Genomic DNA, 21,669 nt, shown 5'->3' with positions numbered 1-21,669 from the left:
GTAAGGATAATTTAAAGTATGAAGGGAATAAATTACAAGGAGCATAACTGCAGTTCTTTCTAGTTGGAATCAAACATTTGGGATTTTCATATGCCACTGGACCTAAATGCCTTGGATGCTTTATAAAACAACTCCTGAACTGAGATTTAGCTAGTATAAGAAACTCCAATGTAAATGTTAAAAAGATACTGACAAGTCACCTGAGGTTAAAGAAGACTTATGAGGTTCTTGGAGATCATTGCTGTACTTCCACAAGGCAGATATGGTAGTTTAAAAGTTTTTGTTTTTATATTGTATAAACATTTAGATTAATAAGTCTACCACTTGGCCTCAAATCTGGCCTGCAACAAAAGCTAATGACAACTAGTCACTTTTCCTGTCTATGAACTCGAAATTGAATAAATTAGAACCGAATGTGTATTGAGCATCATTAAATAATGTTATTTAATTTGTAAGGACAATCTGTATTTGTACCACAATCTTTCTTGCTTGTTTTTACTAAACTGACTTTTTTTTTGTATATACAAGAATCATAACTCTGAGACAATCCTGTAGCAAAATAATGAAATGCTTTAGTAGGGCTCACCATCACCAGATTATCCTAATTTCAAACACTCTTAGATAACTATTTTAAAATATATGTATCACACCAAGCAATATTAGATCTGATGTTTAGTGTTATTTCCTTCAAGAAGGAAGAAATGATTTCATAAAGGCCTGATCAAAATGAGTTGTCATTTTCACATTCAAATAATTTTATTATTATTATTTTTTAATATAATGTAAGCAGAAGATTGATATAGCTGAAAACAGATTTTTTTTCCAAACATTACAGGTATGTAGCATGATTTCCTCCCTCTCCAGTGGGCTTCTGTAACCTTGAATTTTTTCCATTACTTTTTATGGAAATATTAGGTTGACTCCTAGTTTGATCTTACTTTGAAATACAACTTACTGCAAAGTAACATGTACACTGCCATTCTCTATTAGTATTTACACTCAGATAGAGCTTAGGTATGCTTCAGAAAGTTTTACAAACCTGGACACATATAGACAAAGAGATTGACTGCATTACAGTGATATTTGAACTGAGTTGATCCTCACTACATAAAAGGGTCTCTAGAAGGAGAATATTTAAAAATAAACATCATGGGTATCTTCATGAGTTGATATCTAAAATGAATAGCTCTATATGTTTTGATAAATGAGTGGCAATTTTATAACTAAAAAGCATTGTCAGTATATATGAGACTAATCACACAGATTTTCACCTGTAGAAAGCGAATTTCAAAAATTGCTTCAGACAGACTGAGATTAGTCAACTCTATCACCCCCAAATTAATTATACAGCAATTATTTTTTGATGTTTTAAATGTCTTCTGATTATGTCTTACACAGTAATTCTCAAAGTGTCTACATCTTAATATGATTTCCGATCTTATAACAAAAATTGCTGATTGTTTCTTACTAGTATAACTTTTTCATGCTCTAAAGACTTAATCATCCATATTACCAGTTCTTAGGTAATGGTTCTAAACATCCCCAAACTGGCAAAGAATATCTGAATAAACTTATTTAAAAGCTTGAGACACGAGTAGTGTTTTCCACACAGCCTAGAGCAAAAGGCCACCTATGGGAAACTTTTGACTACTTGTAGAAGGTCATTTAAGTGTGAAGCCATTTGCACTCCAGGGAGCTTATTATGATTATTATTACAAGTTTGTAAGCCTCTTGGAAAGCAGAGGCTCTACACTTTTAGGCAAATTCTTGGAATAAAATAAAATTGAAATTAAAACAGCCATGAGGTAAAAGGTCAATAAGCAGAAATAAAAAGAAGTTAGAAGGAAAATTACATTCTCAAGTATATCTAGAGTCCAGATAAATGGAGGAGAAGCTTTCTAGAAGACACCGTGGGCTTCAGAACACACCTAAGTTCAATTGCCTCTAACTGGATTTAAATGTAAACTTAAAATTCAACGTGCCTCCACATTGATCATCAGCGGGTTAACCAAGTCTGTACGAGAACTGATGAACATACTGTTTTAAGTCTATAAACTTAACAGAGATGAAATGAAAAGCCATGAATGTAGACCAGAAAAAGTGATGAGATAAACAATTCCAGAGCACTATTTGTCAGTTGAGGTGGAAGTTCCACTAAGGTTTCATATGGCAGTGTTGCTTTTGCACGTGGATGGGAATACTGAAGTTCTTTCAAGAAGATAGGTCCTTAGCAGAGAACTTCAAGTGAATGGTAGGAGCCTCTGGGATAGGACTGTTGAGTCAGCTAAGACTATCATAAACTGAATAAGAAATATGAAAATAAAACAAATGACAGACTGACTGCCTGAATTAGGGTGACACACAATCAAAAAGAGATTGCACTTCTTAACCTTGCATTCAGGAACCAAACCCTTAGATTTTAGCAAACAAACTTTAGGTTGTAAATTCTTAGACTCTTTAGACTGTAAGTACTAGACAAGCCCCTGAACAACCCGATATAATTAGACCTGCTTTGAGCACAGAGGGTTGGTCTATTTAACCTTTAGAGGTCCCTTCCAACCTAAATTATCCTTTGATTCTTCAAACAGGAAACATCCATTTGATCTGTGTTTATAAAATGTCTAGTGTCTGAGACCTTTGGGTGTTACCACAGAACACATACATAATAGTCACTAACTGCCAATTTATTGATAAGTTTCATGTAATGTAATACAAGGAATGGTTTGGTCAGCCTCAGATTATTTATTGGGTTATAAGAAGGCTTCCCCCTCTCCCGATATCATTGCTTTTCCTGTACTCAATAGTATAGTAGACCTGCAAAAGAAAAAGATCATCAAAATGATGTTAATGGTACACAGACATCATTTGTGATTTATTACAAATCCGTCGCTACTCTACTCCATATTTTAAAGATGCTTTATTACTGGTTGGCAGCTGAAACCACTGCAAAACCTTTCTGATAGCACGGAAAGAACTTATTTAACTAGGAAACAGTCTTTATTAGAAAATAATGCACACAGAAGGTGTGCATTTCTGAGTTCCGTTGAGGATGTGCAAACCAGAAAAATAAAATTCAGCTCAATCACATAATTTTACCACTTCTGTAATGTTAACAAATATTAAAAGTTATTTTAAATGTAAATGTCTGAAAACTCATAAGGAGGATGATGGGACAACTCCTGAGACTTGCACAGCAGGCCTTTAAAATTGTTCAGTTTGCCTCTTGCAGATTTCTGCAGCATGGAATGTATTGCCAAGGGGACACAAAGCCAATACAGTAGCTTTAAGCTGTGCATTCTCAATATCATGGAAAGAAGCACAGCTAGAAATTTTCTCCCCTGCAGGAACCACCCACTGGGGCTATAGATAGGTAGCACAATTTAGTGTCATCAGAGATCACAACTTATATAGTAAATGGCAAAATCTGTACCTACTTGGACTTTACAATTAAGCATATACCTCTGCTTTACTGTTATTTCTCTTATGTTCAATTTCAAGGACTTCTGATGATAATAAAAAAACCCTCCCACTGACACGTATGAAAGATGAGCAGTGTGTGTGTAGCCCTGTTGCCTGGAAATAGTAGGTCCAGAAATAGTTGGTGCTAAACTTTAAATAAAATTATAGAACTCTTTCAGCCTTTCTACTCTCACTGTGTAAACGCGAAAGTATTGTAAATCTTGTTGACAGTTATTGCCATATCCATTGGCACACAGTCAGCAGCAGTTTGAAAAGTGTTGTGCAGCATAGCTAGTGCCCATTACCTGTCTCCCTATATTTTCTTACAATTTATTTTCACCCCAGCAGGCAGCACCTCACAATGCCATTAATTTGTTGGGCAGCTCATACTTTCCAATACAGCCTACTTTACAATGTGCTCTTATAAACAACCTGGTGGTTTACTGGCAATGCTTAACAGTGTCAGGAGGGATACTACAATTTAAAGGCAGCAGGTAAAAATGAAACAGGTCACTGACATGACATGGTCTGACTGAATATCTCCTCCTTTAATTTGACTTATCATCAGCACAAGCGAACAAAATCACCAGAATTACACTTGATCTCTGTAAATATGTGGTTGAAACAATACTAACACAGTGCTTTTTATAGGTGTGGTTGCACACATGCTTTTGCTATACAATATTTTGCTATACCATATTCCCTAGCAGAACATGGGTGCTTAGATGAAAGGGGGCTGGGGGAACAACAACAACAAATCTCTGCTTCCAATGTAATTAGTCACTAGTAAAATACTTGTACGATTCCAATATATGTATATTTAGTTTTAAGTATATTTGAATGCTTTTCTCAACTCAACCCTTTGCGGATCAAGAGGAAAAAAGGAAAAAAAAAAAAAAAGAAAAAAGAAAAAACAAAACCAACACCAACAACACAGAACCAATACAGAGGATTTTGTTTGTTTTTTAAATACAGCAAACTGAATCTGACATTTTGTTTTGCTCTAATATATGCTTCCTTTCCACATCCCTCTTTCTTTCTCATACACAAACACTACTTTTCTCTTCTAAATTTGAATTCTACCTCCAGTGAGTAATAGAAGTGTATATACAAGCAATATGTGGTCTTACCCGATTCTTCATATCACCGATATTTTAGAATATTCCGCTTTTTTTTTTAAAGTAATATTAATGTGTACATTAACTGAAGCTGTCTCTCCTGTTGTTACTCAAAATTAAATTGCTGTCAATACAACACCTTTTGCAAACACTCAAGGAATATGAAATTTTCTAGTAACAAGTAATAGAACACTAGAATGTATCAGAGGATATGATTATGTGTTACAGCAGCCAGAAATGATAGGGTATTATACTTTCATTTCTGTATCTTTAATCTAAAGATTTAGGCACCTGGGGCAGGGTTAAATGAACAAGCAATTTGAGTAACATGCTATCAGACATTCCTAGGGAATACTGGTCTGCCATTAAACAAATTGAATATTGCAGAATGATTATTGCAGCTTTTTGTACTAAGGTCAAAACACAAAAACATATGTTTGGCATCAGAAAATATTACTGAAAATCTAAACCATAAATGCATAAATCTGGTCACATCTAGGATTGTTGAGGGAGATAGCAATCACCCACAACATTCAGAAAGCCTGGAAGGGTTAAAACTGTTTCAGTCTTAAATTTAACCAACCTTTCTAATTCATTTTTATCATTTTCCATGTGTTTGTAATGTTTTCTAATAACAGACCAATTCCTTAACTCACACAGGAATCTAAATTACAATAATCATATGCATTCCATTCCCCAAGAAAGGAAACACCTGTTGTAGTTAGTTAATTGCTGACTTTTTGTAAGCTTTAGTAAGACCAGCAACATTTACAAAACTTCAGATGCAGAAAAACACATGAATTATAAAATTGATATGAAACTCAGAAACTATGTTGAGACAGTAACAGATGTTTTCGCTTTGTTAATTAAAGAAAAACTCTGTATAAAAGTACCATAATAGAAGATTTTTATAACTAAGTTGGGGGCTAGTTTCTATTCTCAGACAGGTTTAACACTTCTGCATTAAGTGTTAATCATGCTACATATGAGAAAAATATGAGAATTTAATGTTTTGTAAAAAATAAAAAATATGTGAGCATAAATCAATATACAATGTAGAAGATATATCCAACAAAAAATCTTAAAAAAAAAATAGTACATGTTTGTTAAGGAAATGTAGCTGACGTAGAGGAAAAGGCATTTATGTGATTACAAAATCTAAAATGTCAATTAAACATATGTTTTTAAATATATCTATACACACACACACTCATATTTTTTTTCCTCTGAAACTTGTTATTTTTTCCTCGTGCACATTCAGAGATACAGAACATATGAAATTCTGCCCTGAGCTATGGCATGTTATTACTCCCTCATATAAATCTCACAATTTCAGTGGAATTACCCCCAAAAGGATTTATGGCCCAATGCTCATGTAGAAATACTCACATTTTAAGGATAGCACAGTGAACTTTAAATAAAATTGCTTGTCTTCTACATTAGTAAACCAAGTTCTAGACTCACCACACCATGCTACTGCCACTCTTCTGTACGAACTGCTAAAGCACAGTAGCAAAGCTATAGTCAGAGAAAAGACCAGAATGAAGAAACAATAGAGTTCAAGAAAGGCAAAGCTGAGCTTCTCCTTTTGTCTATAAATGAACTAATTATTATAGACCTTTATATCCCGCAATGTGTATTTTAAAGCAAAAGTCAAGTCTTCACACAAACACCAGTAAATCTGTAGCCTCCAGCACTGAAAGCAGAGGGAAAAGAAAACAAACAAAAACCTTGCATAAGCTGATCAGCTTTGCTATAATGAAAATGATATGTATCATCTTATGCCATTGGGTCTTCCATTCACATCCCTTATCATTTACCACATCTTCACTAATAACATGGCTGCCTTACAGGTAAGTATTCATTTACCTGGGTAAGTAAGGTACAAGAGTCATTAAGGGCTCCCAGCAAAGCAGAGTTACTGTGTCTGTTGTGGAAGAGGTCACACTAGCCTTCTACAGACACCTGTGCTGAGGTAAGATATAGGCCCTGCACAATGTGTTTTTAAGGAAATATCCCTTGTTCCAGGTAAGGTAGACATAGCCTAAATTTACTTTGGATGCTGCAGCATGCATTATAGAGGGACCTGAACTGCTCCAAGGTGCTGGATGAAGACTCTTCCTAAGAAACTTAGACCCATCAGCAAGATGATGTTTTTACTGTTTAGCAGCAAAGGAAAGTCCCAGCAGAATACTGCATTAATGCTGCTGGTACAGAACTTGGCTTGATAGTTTGCATGCTATATTATGGTGGGTGTACCCTACAACAATGAGTAACTTCCTACTTTTTGGTTGGTACCTAACATGCTATTCTTCTCACCTTCACTTAGTTCTCTGTACAAACCAATTTACTTGGTCTTTTTTTTTTTTTATACAATAGCTAGAGTTAATTTCACCTACTGCATTTAAAGTCATAAGAGTTATATGTGTAAATCCCTGTACTTAGAGATAAGATAGTCCTTTATGCCATTTTAATCAATCTTTGTCATGGGTATGTTACTTAATAGCTCTGTCTTCCTATAGAAAATGAGCAACTTAAGGGAAATGAAACTTTTCAAAGATACATTTTCCTTCTGGCAGTCTATGAAATACACCATAATTATCTTCTTTTGATGAATAACGTTTGAAAGAAAATGAACATTCTGTGCACCAAAAGGTATAATACAATGACAATCTCAATTGCCTTGTAAATAAAAGGAAATTGTTTTTCTACTATGATCTATATTGCACAGAAACCTATATACATGCTTTATAAATATAAAACCAAATCAGACTATCAATCTATTTTTCAAGGTCCTACTACTTCCTTCTAACAATAAAAATCAGTATTTCACAGCAAATAGGAATGGTATTTATATTTCTAAAAGATTCAAAGTGTGTTATGAATTATGGACTCCATCCCCTAGGCTGATGAGTGTACTTGCATGAATAAGGCTCTTTCTGAATATAGCACCTTGTGAGTAATAAAGGTATATAGACGAAAAGAAGGTATCCTAAAGCTCTGCTGCTGTGGGGGAGGAAGAAAGAGGAGAAAAGCCTTTTTTATTGGCATGATCAAAATGTGAGTCCAGTAGTACATTGCCTTATTAGGAGAACTCTGCTATTTTTAATATCATGGTAAAGTGAATGTTTGACTTTCAGATATTACAAACAAATGGGTACAATGCACAATTTAAGTAAATGGATAGGACAAAGTGCCATTTGTCCCTTCCTGATAGCTGGATCTGTTTTGCCAGTATACGTGTTCAAGCTGTAAAAGAGAGGAGCTAAATCCACAGAGTCATCAGTAGCTAATATGTTGAAAAGGTATTTGAATACAAACTTACCCCTCAGATAGTCAGAAAAAATCCAAGTTCTCAGTTAGGAAAATTACTTCTCTACTGAGAAGACCTTCTACTTGCACTTCCCAGAGCCAATACTTTGTCATGTTAAGTAGCTCAGCACCTTTCTCACCTCTACACTATGTCTAAACTCCCAAACCATTGCTTAAAGTAAAAGACTATAAGTAGGAATTTGCTAATGTGGAAAAACAGCGACATTTTTTTTCCCTCATTATTATTATATTCATGTATCCACAGAAATAAAATATTGCTAAACAGTGGAAATACATCACAATATGAAGCACTCTGCTCCACAACTATTAGAGGAACTGCCAAAAAATGGAAACTATTGTATCAGTGGAAACAACTTAGAGTTGCGTCCTGACTTTTGCAAAGCTGCAGGTCCTGGGTTTACAGGAACAGATGATTCCATGTGAGCAAATTGGCAAAGGTTCCTTGCCCTCGTTGGCTTTGGAGAGATTGCAAATTCAGTGATCACCACTTCCTACACCAATGAACTACTCCAAGCAGCTGCTCTCGGTGGGACAGCAGTTCCCAGTAGCTATTAAGTTCTCACTGGAGACATGGAGCAAGATGTCTGACATGGTGGCCAATTGCTGCTACTCTGCTGATAAAAGAGGCAATGCACAATGGCTGAGTGACACAACACAAGTGCACACAAAGGAAATGGGATATTCAGTGAGCCATTCAATTTTTTTTAAAAGGTGACAAAATAATGCAGCCCAAACTAAAAAAGGGGCAACATATAACTCCACTGAATGTTACTCCACTTCCCAACATTGCCTATGCTATAATCCCCCAGACAGGTACTTTCCCAGCTCAAGTGCCCAACACCTGGAAGCTATGCTGCAACAAGAATTTGCATATACACTGGAAAGACAGATATTCTGCCATGGTCCTTTCCGTACAATGAACTAGTGACTACAGCATTCACTAAAGATGTGGGACACTTTAGCATTGTATCCAGAAAAGAGAACATGGTTCTACTCATCTAAAACAAACAAACAAACAAACAACAAAACCTGTTTGAATTTAGATATATATTTCAAAGTGTTTAATGTTTGAAAAAGTATCTGGATTAGAAGGGTTATCTTATTTATATTTAAGGGATTTCTCTGTCTTCCTAGTATTCTAGGACAGAAAATAATGTGCCCAAAACCTTGAAAAATGATGCTATTTTCAGAGCAATTATGGAAAATTTAGGAAGAAATGAAAATTTGGAAATTTCATACAAGGATAATTCTGTGTTATTTTCCAAGCAAAGAAATTGAGGTATATCCCTAAATGAAGTGGATGTGTGAGTAAAACATACAAAGCATTTTAGATTCATGTAACTTTATAACTCATCATATGTACGTTTCCTAAATTTTCACACTAGGAATAAGTTCCACATTAGTTTTATAGTACTTTACATTTAAATAATACTGGATTATTCTCCAGAATTTCATACACTTATTGCTTTGACTTAATGTTTTATACGTGTGTCATCAGTGATTAGTTCCATTTAAATAAGCATACTAGCATGCATATGGATACTCCTTCCATTTTACCTTTTCTGGGACCTGAAGATTACCTACCATAATTCTTCTAAACTTTACCTATTTTACTGCTTAAGAAACTTGTTTCCTTCTTTTTTTTTTTTTTTTTTTTTTTTCCCCTGATGTCTCTGTCAGACAACTTGTAGGTCCTATTGGGTTGCTTTCATTAGGAAGAGAACACCAATGTTATATTTTCTTTCTTCATACTTTTTTTCTTACTGTTACAGACAAAAGAGCATTTTCCTTAAAATATAGGAAGACAGAAGAGACAGAAGGCAGTCTCTTTGCTTAGCTAACAGTTTTATAGTCAGAATTCAGCTGAAAAAGCTGTCTTCCTCTTCACTTTTCCTAAGAAATGCCTCAACAGATTGTCTATTACTCTGTTCAGTACTTTCCCTTTTCTCAGATTCACTGTTCTTTTTCTATTATCCTTCACAGAAATATAAACCCTTACATATATTACCCAGAAAGGTATTTCCAGCATATACACCTTACTTGTATCTTTGCTTTGGAAGCATATATATACACCTCAGCTTGTGTACAGACTCTTCTTGCAAAAGGACCGTAAGTGTTTGGCAAGCTGTCTAATGATTTTTGAGCCTAGCCCACAACAGTGTGCATTACTAATTATTTCATTTGTTGTTTAACTGATTTAGTCACTGGTTTTCATGGGGTAGACATATTTCTGCTTGCTGGAATTATGAATATCAAATGTATTACCTCAAGTTGTTGAATGGATATTTTTTATAAACTTAAGGTATTTTGCTCATTTGCCTTTTTATTTTCCTTTATTTAAAGTAACACAAATAACCTACAACACTGGTTACTAAAATTGGTAGAACTGGATTATATCAATAATATTTGTATTCTTCAAGTTCTGTACATATATGCACAAAAATACCTACTTAGGATTGTCAAGACAGCAAGTAATTAACTGATTCTATTTAGATGCTCTGTCTAAACAACATTATTTCTCTACGTTCAATAGGCTTTCGTGGACCAGGTCAGAAACAGCTATATTCAGTTATTTTTCCGTGGTGATAATGTGTCGATGTGTATCAATTTATCAGTGTGTGATAAACTGCCTAAACAAGATACAAAATTAGAGAGATAAGGTAATCTAGCCATTACATTATCTGTAGCTTTCTATAATTGCAATCTTATACATGTCTTGTACCATACCATAAATAACCCAAACTTCTACTGATACTGAACTCACACTGTATGCTGAACTGGAACACAGTTTCTAACTTCTCCAATATAATTCAGTCACATTTAGAGATCTCACAACTCGTAATAGTTAGGAAATTATAACCAGCAAGGAGAAATCACATGGCCAAAGCATATTTTTTGAAAGACCTCCAGAAATGTAATTAATGTGCTAGCCCACAAAGCTGACAAATTGGCTTTAGAATTCTTGTTAGAAATCCCCTACCTATATGAAAATTTGGGATAGGATGTTTTCCTTCCCCTGTAGAATGGAAACTGATACCTAATGAAAAAAGATATTTTCTCCTTTTCCACTGCGTATGGATGTTTTGAAGTGTTCTGAGGCCTTCACACCCTCTGTACGTCCCCTGTTTTTGACTGTAGAGTAAAATGTATACAGACAGTTCACTATATCTAAAATTTTTGCATTTCCATTCAGAAATTCATAATATAGTTATTAACCAAGATTTCCACGTAGAATTACGGAATCATATTGGTAAGCATGGTATATGGCTAGGTGCTGTGACATGAATGCACACTGTGTTGAAAGGGTATAGAAGTCTGGGACGTTGCTGAGCAATAGCTCACTGAAGCTCTTTTAACAAGCTGTGCAGATCAACTTGTTCACTACTTTGTTAAGTATCAGTGTGCCTGGTGATGTACAAAATAAATAAGAAGGTAGTATTTTACTGAAATATTTATAGTCTTAAGGTTTCAACCATTAATAGTTCATAGATGCTTCCTTCAGGAATGAATCCATCAAGGTGACTGAAACTACTCTTGTGAAAATATAATTTATGTAGATGTTTGCAATGAAGTCTTTAGAGATTTTGTTGTTTAGCCCCAATGGGCAGCTCAGTACCACACAACTGCTCGCTCACTCTCCCCAGGTGGGATGGAGGAGATAATTGGAAAGGTGAAGGTGTGAGAACTCATGGGCTGAGGTAAAGTCAGTTTACTAGGTAAAGCAAAAACTGTGCATGCAAGCAAAGAAAAACAAGTAGTTCATTTGTTGCTTCCCATCAGCAGGCAGGTGTTCAGCCACTCCCAGGAAAGCAGGGCTCATCATGTGTGATGTTTTCTTGGGAAGACAAACACCATCATTTCAAATATTTCACAACCCACCCACCCACCCCCCATCCCTTCTCCTTCTTTCCTTCAGCTTTTATTGCTAAGCATACAACAGTATGGTATGGGATATCCCTTTGGTCAGTCTGGGTTCAGCTGTCCTGGCTGTGTCCCTCCCAGCTCCTTTAGCACCCCCAGCTCCTCGCTGGTAAGGCAGCACAAGAAGCAAAAAAAAACCAACCAACCAACCAACCAAAAGGCTCTATGTAAGCTCTGCTCTGCAACAGCTAAAAACAATGGTGTGTTATCAACACAATTTTCATCAACGATCCAAAACACACCATTGTGTGAACCTCTACAAAGAAAATTAACTCTATCCCAGCCAAAATGATGACTGACTTTAAAAGAGATTGATGACCTTAAAAGATACTTCATTTCAGGACAGGGCTCTAATTGAATTTCTGCAATGACTACAAAACAAAGCATAAAACATTCCCCCTAAAGGAATCTGACTCCACTCAGCAAAACGTTTAAGAGAGAAATTTTCAAAATAATAATTTCCCTTTCTCACAAAAGGCTTTAAAGTTCAATTTAGTGTGTCTGTGAGGAAGAAAATTTTGCTGTTTAACACCTAACATAAGTGACATATCTTTTACAGAAGATATGTTTTCATGATTCAACTTATGTTTTGGATGTCATTTCCAAACAGCAAGTAGCTTAGTTATTTATGTTTCTCAACTCATACTTTAGTTTATATGCAGTATGTTCATCTTTTTATAGAAGCAATTTTTGGCATTTTCAATATCTGTATACATTTATCCAAAATTCCTGTCCAAATACTGTTCAAGGATAGTTCAAAGTTGTATCTAAAAACTGTACTTAAAAAAATTGATTGTGAATAGATATATCATAGATATGTACATACTGGGAGATTTTAAAACAAAACAAAACACTGCAACTGTCAGATTCATAATGTCAAGGTTTTACAATCAAATCATCTACCTTCATGGACTGTCATATATCTGTAGTTATATATTTTTTCTGATACATTGAGTTTGTGCAATAGAAATGGTAATGAGAAATTAGTAAAAATAAATTAGATTAGTTGAAGAAGAAGTAGAACAAAGAAGAAGAAGAAAGAAGAAGAAAAGAAGAAGATGAAGAAAGAAGAAGAAGAACCCAATTATTTCCCTAATAATATTTGCAGAAAGACCATCTATAGGCTGCATTTCTGGATAGGAGCTGAATTGAAAACTGTAGTATTTGCTTCCATTAACAAAGAATAGGATAATATTTAGTATTATTATAGCCTTAGCTAAGAAAGGTTTTCTTTCTAAAGAGTTATATGAAAACATATTTGTGCAATTAACTTATGTTTTTATACAAAAATATCAAAGCCAGTCAGCAGTTCAATAGAAATATATATGATATATATAGACACACACAAACCTATACACTACCAGTGCCAAATCTTGCTCTTTAGTGTACATGCATGAGACGAGCTGGGAATGTATTTAAGCAACACATATTTTAAATTGCTACATTTCAATATATCATTTTTCTGATTAAGGCTAATCAGGTTGTTTTCCAAACAGGTGACCATTTTATTAAAGCACAAAACTGTGGATTGAGTATGCAGAGGTAGATAATGGGAAGGCAAGGAAAATACAAGCCTTTTGGCTTCAATTGGCTACCTACAGTTTAACAACAGTAAGTGGGGAAAAAAAAGAGGGGAGCAGGCTTAGAGAGAGATACATATCTGTATGATCATTTGGGGAAGGTAAGGAAAAAAAAAAAAAAAAAGATGTGGCAGAACTTTGATCATTTTTCCTGCAGTGATGACCATGCTGCATATACTTGGCTCACATTAAGTAACACGTACAAGAGCAGAGGGAGGACAGCAGCAGGACCTTGCAAAGGTTCCTTCTTTAGAAGGTTTCAATCAAAGTCTTCCCAGTTCAAAACGAAGTGCAACAAACACGCCCAGTTGGGAAATCCTCTTTTAATCTTATTAAGCACTGAAATGCTACTGTAGATGTATACTACCCATGTATTCAGTGACAAGATATAGGTGTTCCAGCTTATAATTTTGAAAAGTCAACCTCTGCTTTGAAACTAGCCTTTGGGTGAAATCACTTCCATCCACAGCACATAGTTTCTACAGTAAGGTACTTAATGTTTGCATTATGAATACTTCTATAGATAATGTAGGATCTTCTAATCACTTTGATGTTTTAAAGTCTTCGATATTATTATTATTATTATTTTATTTTTTCCTGTACAGGAAAATGCAAATCCATAGCAACATCCTTCTAATATCAGCACCAAAAATAGTCATTAGTTTGAGATCACTGTTATTTATGTATTAAATACATACATAACCCCAACAGTTAAAGAAATAATAAATTGTTTCACTACTTATCAAAAGGGTCAAGTGTCCCATCTCCCTATGTTCAGAAGCAACAGAAAAGAAAATATTTTTGTGAGTCCATTACCCATTAGTCTGCTTCCATCTCTTGAACACTGACAGAATACAGAGATAGTAGTGTACGAAGAAGCTTAGCAACTGGTAAGACTTCAGGTGACAATGTATTTGGTAAGTTACCTTGAGACGCTGAGAACATATGAAATTGCTACAGCACAGAAAATTTTGGGTCCTAGTACCTACTGCAGCCGCAAAGCCATAAAAAACTTTGTTCCTCAACTTTTGTTATCCAGGTAAATTAGCTGGATTAAAACCACACCACATATTAAGATATAACTAGTGATTTAAAAAAATATTGCTGATAAAATACAAAAAATAGGATATCCAAAACTAGTAAAAGGACCATAGTAACATCAGACAGTTAAGGTCCTGACATTTATTAAGTCTATGGATGCTGGAACCACTGAAGCAGGAGATATTATTTCCATAGAATAAAAAGTAAAGAAAAGAAATTAAAAAAAGTTTTTGAAGTCTGGTCTGCTTATCCCTTGCTGTGAACAGAAAATTTTAAAGTCACCACAACTTGTGATATATAATGATGTGTTAAAACACCTAGTATTCAGATTCTGTAAAGTAGAATAAATATTACTATTTACTGTAAGGATTTGTTGAAAGTTATGATTATAATAAAATTTAAGGAACAAATTCTTCTAATCACCAGGAAAGTAATGAGTCCTGAAGGAAGGAGCATGCCCATACAAACAAGCTACATCATATACAATGAAGGATTGCACACAGCATCACAATATGGTAACATAAAATATATAGGCATCTTTGTCTTGTTATCCTAAAGTAATTTTCCACAGCCTCAGGAAAAGTTTGTTAGAAGCAGGCCATGATTATTCCCAAGTTTTATGCACACTGACATTTATAAGCATTTAAAATGCTAAGTAAGCATTTTCTTACTCCCAAAAACTCCAGGTATGCCTAGACCGAATATGACAGTAGCAAACAGTGCCACATGGTGTGCTTAGTCTGCTTAACAGGTAATATCCCATCTAAAAAAAAGCAGGTTTGCAAGTACATAGATTGTAATCGTCAGCATGTCTCTTTATGCCTTTTTACATTTTGCCAGTGCTTCCCATCAGAAAAGCTAAATGCAGAAGAAAAGAAGTAGCTAAGAGCTGTCTATCCTTCGTCTTGACAAGAGGCAATGCAAGGGCAATTATAGAACTGAGTTGACTGTATGGAGCCAGGTAGCCTATATTAATCTGTAAGCTTACCTTGGCATACAAATTTCAGTTCCTTGGCATCTGTGACAGTGGTTCTTTTATCTGACCTCTTCTTTTCTGTCCGACGATGGCTACGTCTTTTCTTTGTCTCTCCCCAAAGATTTGATCCACCGTGCATGCTTGGGATGTTCAGAATGGCAATTCCTTCCAGAGAAATATTGATTAAGTCTAGCTGAATTCCATCACACTGATTAGCAAGGAAAAAAAAAAAAAAACAAAAAAAAACAGAAACAAACAAAAAACAACAAAGGGTTGGGGGTGGGGGTAGAAAGAGAGCAGTAAAAGAGAAAGAAAAATCAGAATGTTCTACCTATCACTCCAGCTATTAGCAGACAAACATTTATACTGTAAAAATCACTATAGCAATAACTGCTAGTTTTTTTTTGTTTCCTGTTCCAGATAAATTGTCTGTCTTGCAATTTTGCAATGATATTTGCTGTCATAACACCTGAGTCCCTTTCACATGAAACTGAAGTCCCTGAATACAGGGCATACACAGTTTTATGGAAAAGGGTCTAAGAGGGTCCCTGATAGCACAGAACACCATGCAGATATTAGTTTCAATCCAAAGGTTCAACTGGCACATTAGTATAGAGCTATGCCTGACTAATAACTCATACTAAGAGGTAAGATTATTAAAATGCTGACGCAGGTACAGCATTTCTTATCATAGGACCTCCATCAGCAATAGTTATTATGCTAGTTCTCTGAAACATGCATCATTGCCAAAGGAAAACATGGCCATTTTTAGGAGCGTCATTGAGGGATTTTCACTGTTTTGTATATCATGTTTTTGAGGTTTTTCAATATTTCTTTCACATTTAGGCAAAAGAGGGATATGGGGCCAAAGAAGAAGTATCAGTTATCAAAGAGCTTTCCAAGACTCACTAGATGCACTCTTGCTTTCAACAGCAACACTGGACACTGGCAAAAATTTTATAGATATATAGTAATTTGTTAAATTATGGTTTTAAGTTAAAAGGACCATTAAAGGGACCATAATTTTCATTTGCAGGAAAACTATTCAGGGACCTTAGTTTATAAGCCTGTTGAGCAACAAACTGCAATGTCTTCTCAGGGGGCAGAAGCCTACATTTGCAAGCACAGTTTGCCTGACATACACAAGACATACCTAGCCTTCAGTGACTACAACTTATTCAGGCAAAACTCTCCTCCCCACCCACATTCTCTTAGGATCCGGGCAAGCTCCTCACACATAGAAAATGTAACAAAATACTGGAGAACCTCCACAGAATTAAAAAGACCCAACTTCAGGGTACTTCAGTTGAACCTGTGCATGTAAGCCAAAGTTCCCAGGACCGGTACATAAACTTGTACCTTAGCTGAAGGTACATTAGCTTCATGCCTCACAACATAGCTAGAGTACACAGACATCCTGGTGAGTTACACATACCTTGTTGTATACTGCAGTATATTTTACAAACATTAGATCCTACTTCTGCAATGCTCTGCAAGCCAGTAGGGGGTCCAGTCATGCATTTAAATTTGATTAAGGGTCTTATTTTGTAATTCCAATATGTAATAATCAGGAAGAAAAATGGAAGAATAATTAACCATGCTTCAGTAACAGTCCACTGACATCTTGCAGCTTGATGCTCTGTGGGTCACTGGCACTTTGTCCTCTTTTTATCTAAACTTTTATCACAGCTTTTAAGGAGTGCAGAACTCAAAAAAAGCTGTGCATAATTATTCATTTACCCTAAAACTTTCCCAGAACACAAAACAGAACTGTATTATAATGCATACTCTGCATGTTAATGTTGTCAATCTGGAGAGTGAACAATTTTGACATTAAGGTTTCCATTTCATATTTTTTCATTAAGAACCTGTGTATTACATGCATACAGGGAAACCTTTTAAGTGAAAAGACATATCTGTGAGTTAGCAGATGTAGCAACAACTACAATTGAAAGTGTAACTTTTTAATCAGACTTTTCTGCCAATAAAAATGTCATGGGCCTTCACAATTATTTTGGAACCAAATTCATGTTTTTGCCCATATTTTATATGTATTAAATATTGAGACGATTAATTTTACTAAGAATTCTTCTCATGTATATGCTCACTTAATCCTATACATTCTAGATAAACAGATATTAATTTCATAATTAAAAGTAATCTTGTGTAAATACCCTGCAGGCCTCAATGAATCAAACACATACTGTGTGTCAGGCCTCCCACTGTCTTCAAGTGGAATGTACTGGCTGGATAATTAGATAGTACATATTTTTTAACCTTATTTGCATGCATATTATATCTTTTGCACACTGTCAAGCAGCAGTAACAACAAAAGTCAGATTACCACAGGGAATTCCCACAAAGAAGTCTTCATTCCTTATAATTTGCAGCCTAAATTAAAATAATTTGATCTTTGACAAGGATGAAATGTCAAGCAGAAGGGGGTCCTCTACAAGCCACGGCCTGTGGCTTCTGAAATCTGCCTAATTTATGTCAGTCACTTCTTAATACATATTTAAGTATTACACGAGAAAGATGATAAATATGCAATCTGACACCTTTGGTATTTCCCTGCTGTTAATTTATAAAGGTCTGGCGTCCCCCAAACTGACTGGAATTATTTAAATAAAAGAAGATCTGTGAAATAGGATGGCTGAGGGTCTGGCTTCCATTTTCACTCAATATTGAACACAGCAGGTAGTACACTAAGACAATTATTTGACTAGGCCTCTGAATCCCACAGTGGTGAGGAACTTTCTGAATTAGCAAAGGGAGGATTTCTTTTGTTCGCACAGAGTCAAGAAGTTTGCACGACAGGTAGCTCTGCATTGTCCTAACACATTCATATGCTACAACAACAAAACTAGATGTGTTCTGCTCCTTTTCTTTCCTTTTTTTTTTTTTTCCCCAAACAGAGCAATAATAAAGCAATGATACTGCTAGAAATAAAAGCATACTTTCAAATACAGAGTATGCCTACTAGATTTAAAATAAACATTAGTGTTCCTACTTTTTTTTTTTTTTTGCTTGACTTCAGTCCCTATTCTGACATTATCTTCTACACTTGATTCATTACACCAAAATTTTCAGATCATCTCTCTGTGGAGAACATATCCATGTAACCAAGTACAACATTATGCAAGACTACGTAATCATTTAAGCTCCTCTCTACCACCTATTAATATCAGGTGGTATAAGCAGGCTTCCTCTGCTCACATGATGCTTTTGCAGCAGTTACGTACCATGACAACCCCATTTACACTGGATCTATGCCTAGTCTCATTACATATCTTTCACATATTTCCTTCCTTCCTTCCTTCCTTTTTCTCTTCTTTCCTCTTTTTTTTTCTCTTCCTTCCTCCCTTCCTCCCTTCCACCGTTCCTCCGTTCTGGTGGAAATAAAGTATAAGTGCTCTAAACTGTAAAGTCTTAAGCTTCATTTATTGACACATTATTATTTTAAAAATAATAATTATTTTTTTTCCTTTAGAACCTGGTTCTCTTGTCAAATTTTGGATCACAATTTGGAAATAAAACCATCTCTTATTCTGAATAATGTTTTAGTACATGCCACTTTCTTGGGTTACCAAAGAGGTGACGTTTCATGTATCCTCAATACAGATTTTAGTTATAAGAATTTAGTGTTAAAACTGTGTTCTCCATCTCAAACAGAATAAAAAAAACAGAACTTAAAAGAAGTGACTGTATATCAGGAAAGCCAAACTTAATTACATTAGAAATCAAATATATGGTTGAATAAATATTTGCCCACAGAATGTTTGATTGCTGTCTCCTAGCTCAGAGATTTAGATCCTTAATCTTCATGGATTTTGTTCATTCAAAATTTGGCTGTAGAGAAAATGCATTCTTTGTGGACTTTGTTCAGACTGAAATAGGTAATCATACACCAAGCTCTCATTTACAACAACATCCCCAAGCAAGGGGCAGGCAGCAGGTTAAAAAAAAAAAAAAAAAAAAAAAAAAAAGATGAAAACAGCACAACTCCCAAGTGTTTACACCATACAATGAGAAATATTAGATACAACCATATTGGTTAAGCATTGTTCATTTAAATGTAATTTACTTGTAGTAATATCTGTAAATAACTACCTCCTAATAATTCTTGTGTAAATATTTTGGAAACTATTTCCCCTATGATTTTTGTTCCTAATTGTAGGAATAATGAGAACGGACAGGATAGAGGTAGTGAATATTAACAAACATTTCTTATATACTAATAATGTAATATTCTATTGGTAATGACAGTGTTACTAATATGAATTGATAATAATTATAAAACTGGTATCAGCAGCATCATGAACTTGTACGCATATTTGTTCACTTTTGGATGTTAACATTTCATCAATCTTTTGATGGCTACAATCAAACAGTGTAAGAAGACAACAACTTACTCTGTATGAGACTATGTAGGATTTTTGCCGAGTAGAAATATTTTCTTAGGAAAGCCAATGAAATTCATATTTAATCAAAAGGTACATTTAACTTGCAGTATATTCAAACTAAATCTAATCAGGTAAGCATTTCTTCCAATAACTAATCAAGTATTTTTCAGGCTATCTGTTCTTAAACCCAAATGTGTGAATCACTGTCCTAGTAATTTTATTTATTTTTTAAAGAAATGTGTGTGGGAAAAAAAAAAAAAACTGTGTAACAAGCAAGTCTGGCACCACAACCTTAGAGGTTTAGTCTCAGTATTTGCTACCAGATGTTCCCTTCAGATCATTTCATATTATGCCTTTCAGGAGTCTTTAACCTATCATACTCTTACCATACCTCTCCAAGTATTTCATACTGCTATACAAATACTCCATTGACATGAGGAGTTTCTCATTACAGTAGGCAAAAGAGAACACCACAATCCTCTTATGAAATGATTTCATTATTTAACTTAAATTCTCAGGTTTGTAACTTCACTTATTTCACATTTTTCACATTTTTATTCACTTATTTATAAATACCAGCCACCCAAACAGTTTATGTAATGTAGCCAATTATTCTGTCATCCATCAAAGTAGCAGTGGCACATCATTTTAAATTCGTATTTTGTCTGTAACTATCCAGTGTCTTTTCAGTTAATGTTCAATGCATAATGGAATGATGACCCCTTGTGCAGAAAGAAAAGCTATTTAATGAAGGGGAATGATTCCAAAAAACATATATCCTTTAACCTTTATTCAGGAAAGTAAGCATAATTTTAGGGAACTGAGTTTTAAAGGTTATAAAAACTTGGGACCTAGAAATAATAAGTAAATCTTTTTTTTTATTTTAATCCTGCAGCAGCTCTCACTCCCTCTGACAGTCTTTCATTTTTCCATCTGACCTAGCCACACTCCCTATTGATTTCTAATGTTATCTTTCACCTCTTGACCTCATCTACTGTATTAAGACTTCACTAATCATCAAACTGAACTTTGTTCCAGTGTTCAGGGCTGCACTACAAATAGACATGATAAAAATAATATTTTGGAATATAGGGTCAAAAGGATGTGAACTGCTTTGCCTTGTTGGATTCAGGCACTCTGCACTCTTGCTCCCTGAATTTCAGCCAAACTAGTGACATTTCAAAGATAAAGGCAACAATTAGTTTCTTACTTCTATTTCTACAGATTCATGCAGCTTCTTACAGGTGGCTGAGAAAGTTTCCGAAGTGCCAAATTCAAAATACCAAAATTTGTTCTTCATTCTGAAACAAGAAAAAAAAAGAAAAGAAAAAAAGATCTTATTCACTATCGATATGTGACAAAACTGATCATCCTGTCTTCCATTATAAGTAATGGCAAAGGCTTGGGAACATGTGACATCCCATTCGAAATAGATGAGCTCATAATTTTCAAAGCTTAAATGTTGGTGTCAAGTTGTATGATATCCCCTAAAGGGATAACAGAAATGTGTTGAACTGACAGGTTCAAATGTACCTTTGACTTTTCTTTTTCAGTGACTATCAGAATATTTTTTGACACTTAACCAGTGGCATGCCTCAGAAAAAATGTATCGATTTTATTTCATGTCTTACACCTACTATATGATTTCCGATTCATGGTTAAAATCTCTATCCTGCGGAGTACTAGAATGTGCAAGCAGGGAACTCCCATTGTGAAGAAGAGCCAAGACAAAAATGTAGCTTGCCTTAGGCTAGCTGAAGGTAAAGGTAAATGGTTATTGTTCCTGATGACAGATGAGATATTCAAAGAAAATAAAAATTCTAGATCTAACAATCTTT

General features: G+C 34.9%; 1 protein-coding gene across 38 annotated transcripts in view; it reads right to left on the bottom strand.

The window, feature by feature from the left end:
- Window positions 1-21,669, bottom strand: part of DGKB (diacylglycerol kinase beta) — a 394,011-nt gene that overhangs the window by 64,670 nt on the left and 307,672 nt on the right. For 32 of the 38 annotated variants that reach the window (XR_014579917.1, XM_083824538.1, XM_083824535.1 and 29 more), the window contains 2 exons: window positions 21,042-21,132; window positions 15,441-15,636 (listed from right to left, as the gene is read on the bottom strand). Coding sequence is in view for 33 of the 38 variants with exons in the window: in XM_083824538.1 (XP_083680664.1) it covers window positions 15,441-15,636; window positions 21,042-21,132 (287 nt within the window). In the remaining 5 variants the exon portion in view is untranslated. Of the gene's footprint in view, window positions 1-5; window positions 2,815-15,440; window positions 15,637-21,041; window positions 21,133-21,669 lie in introns of those variants that run through there. The other 6 variants (XR_014579916.1, XR_014579918.1, XM_083824558.1 and 3 more) reach the window with 5 other exon arrangements.

The sequence above is a fragment of the Anser anser genome (assembly GCF_964211835.1).
Source record: "Anser anser genome assembly, chromosome: 2".
Classification (NCBI taxonomy): domain Eukaryota; kingdom Metazoa; phylum Chordata; class Aves; order Anseriformes; family Anatidae; genus Anser; species Anser anser.
The sequence above is the reverse complement of the archived record's forward strand: the minus strand, read 5'-3'. Positions and strand labels throughout refer to the sequence as shown.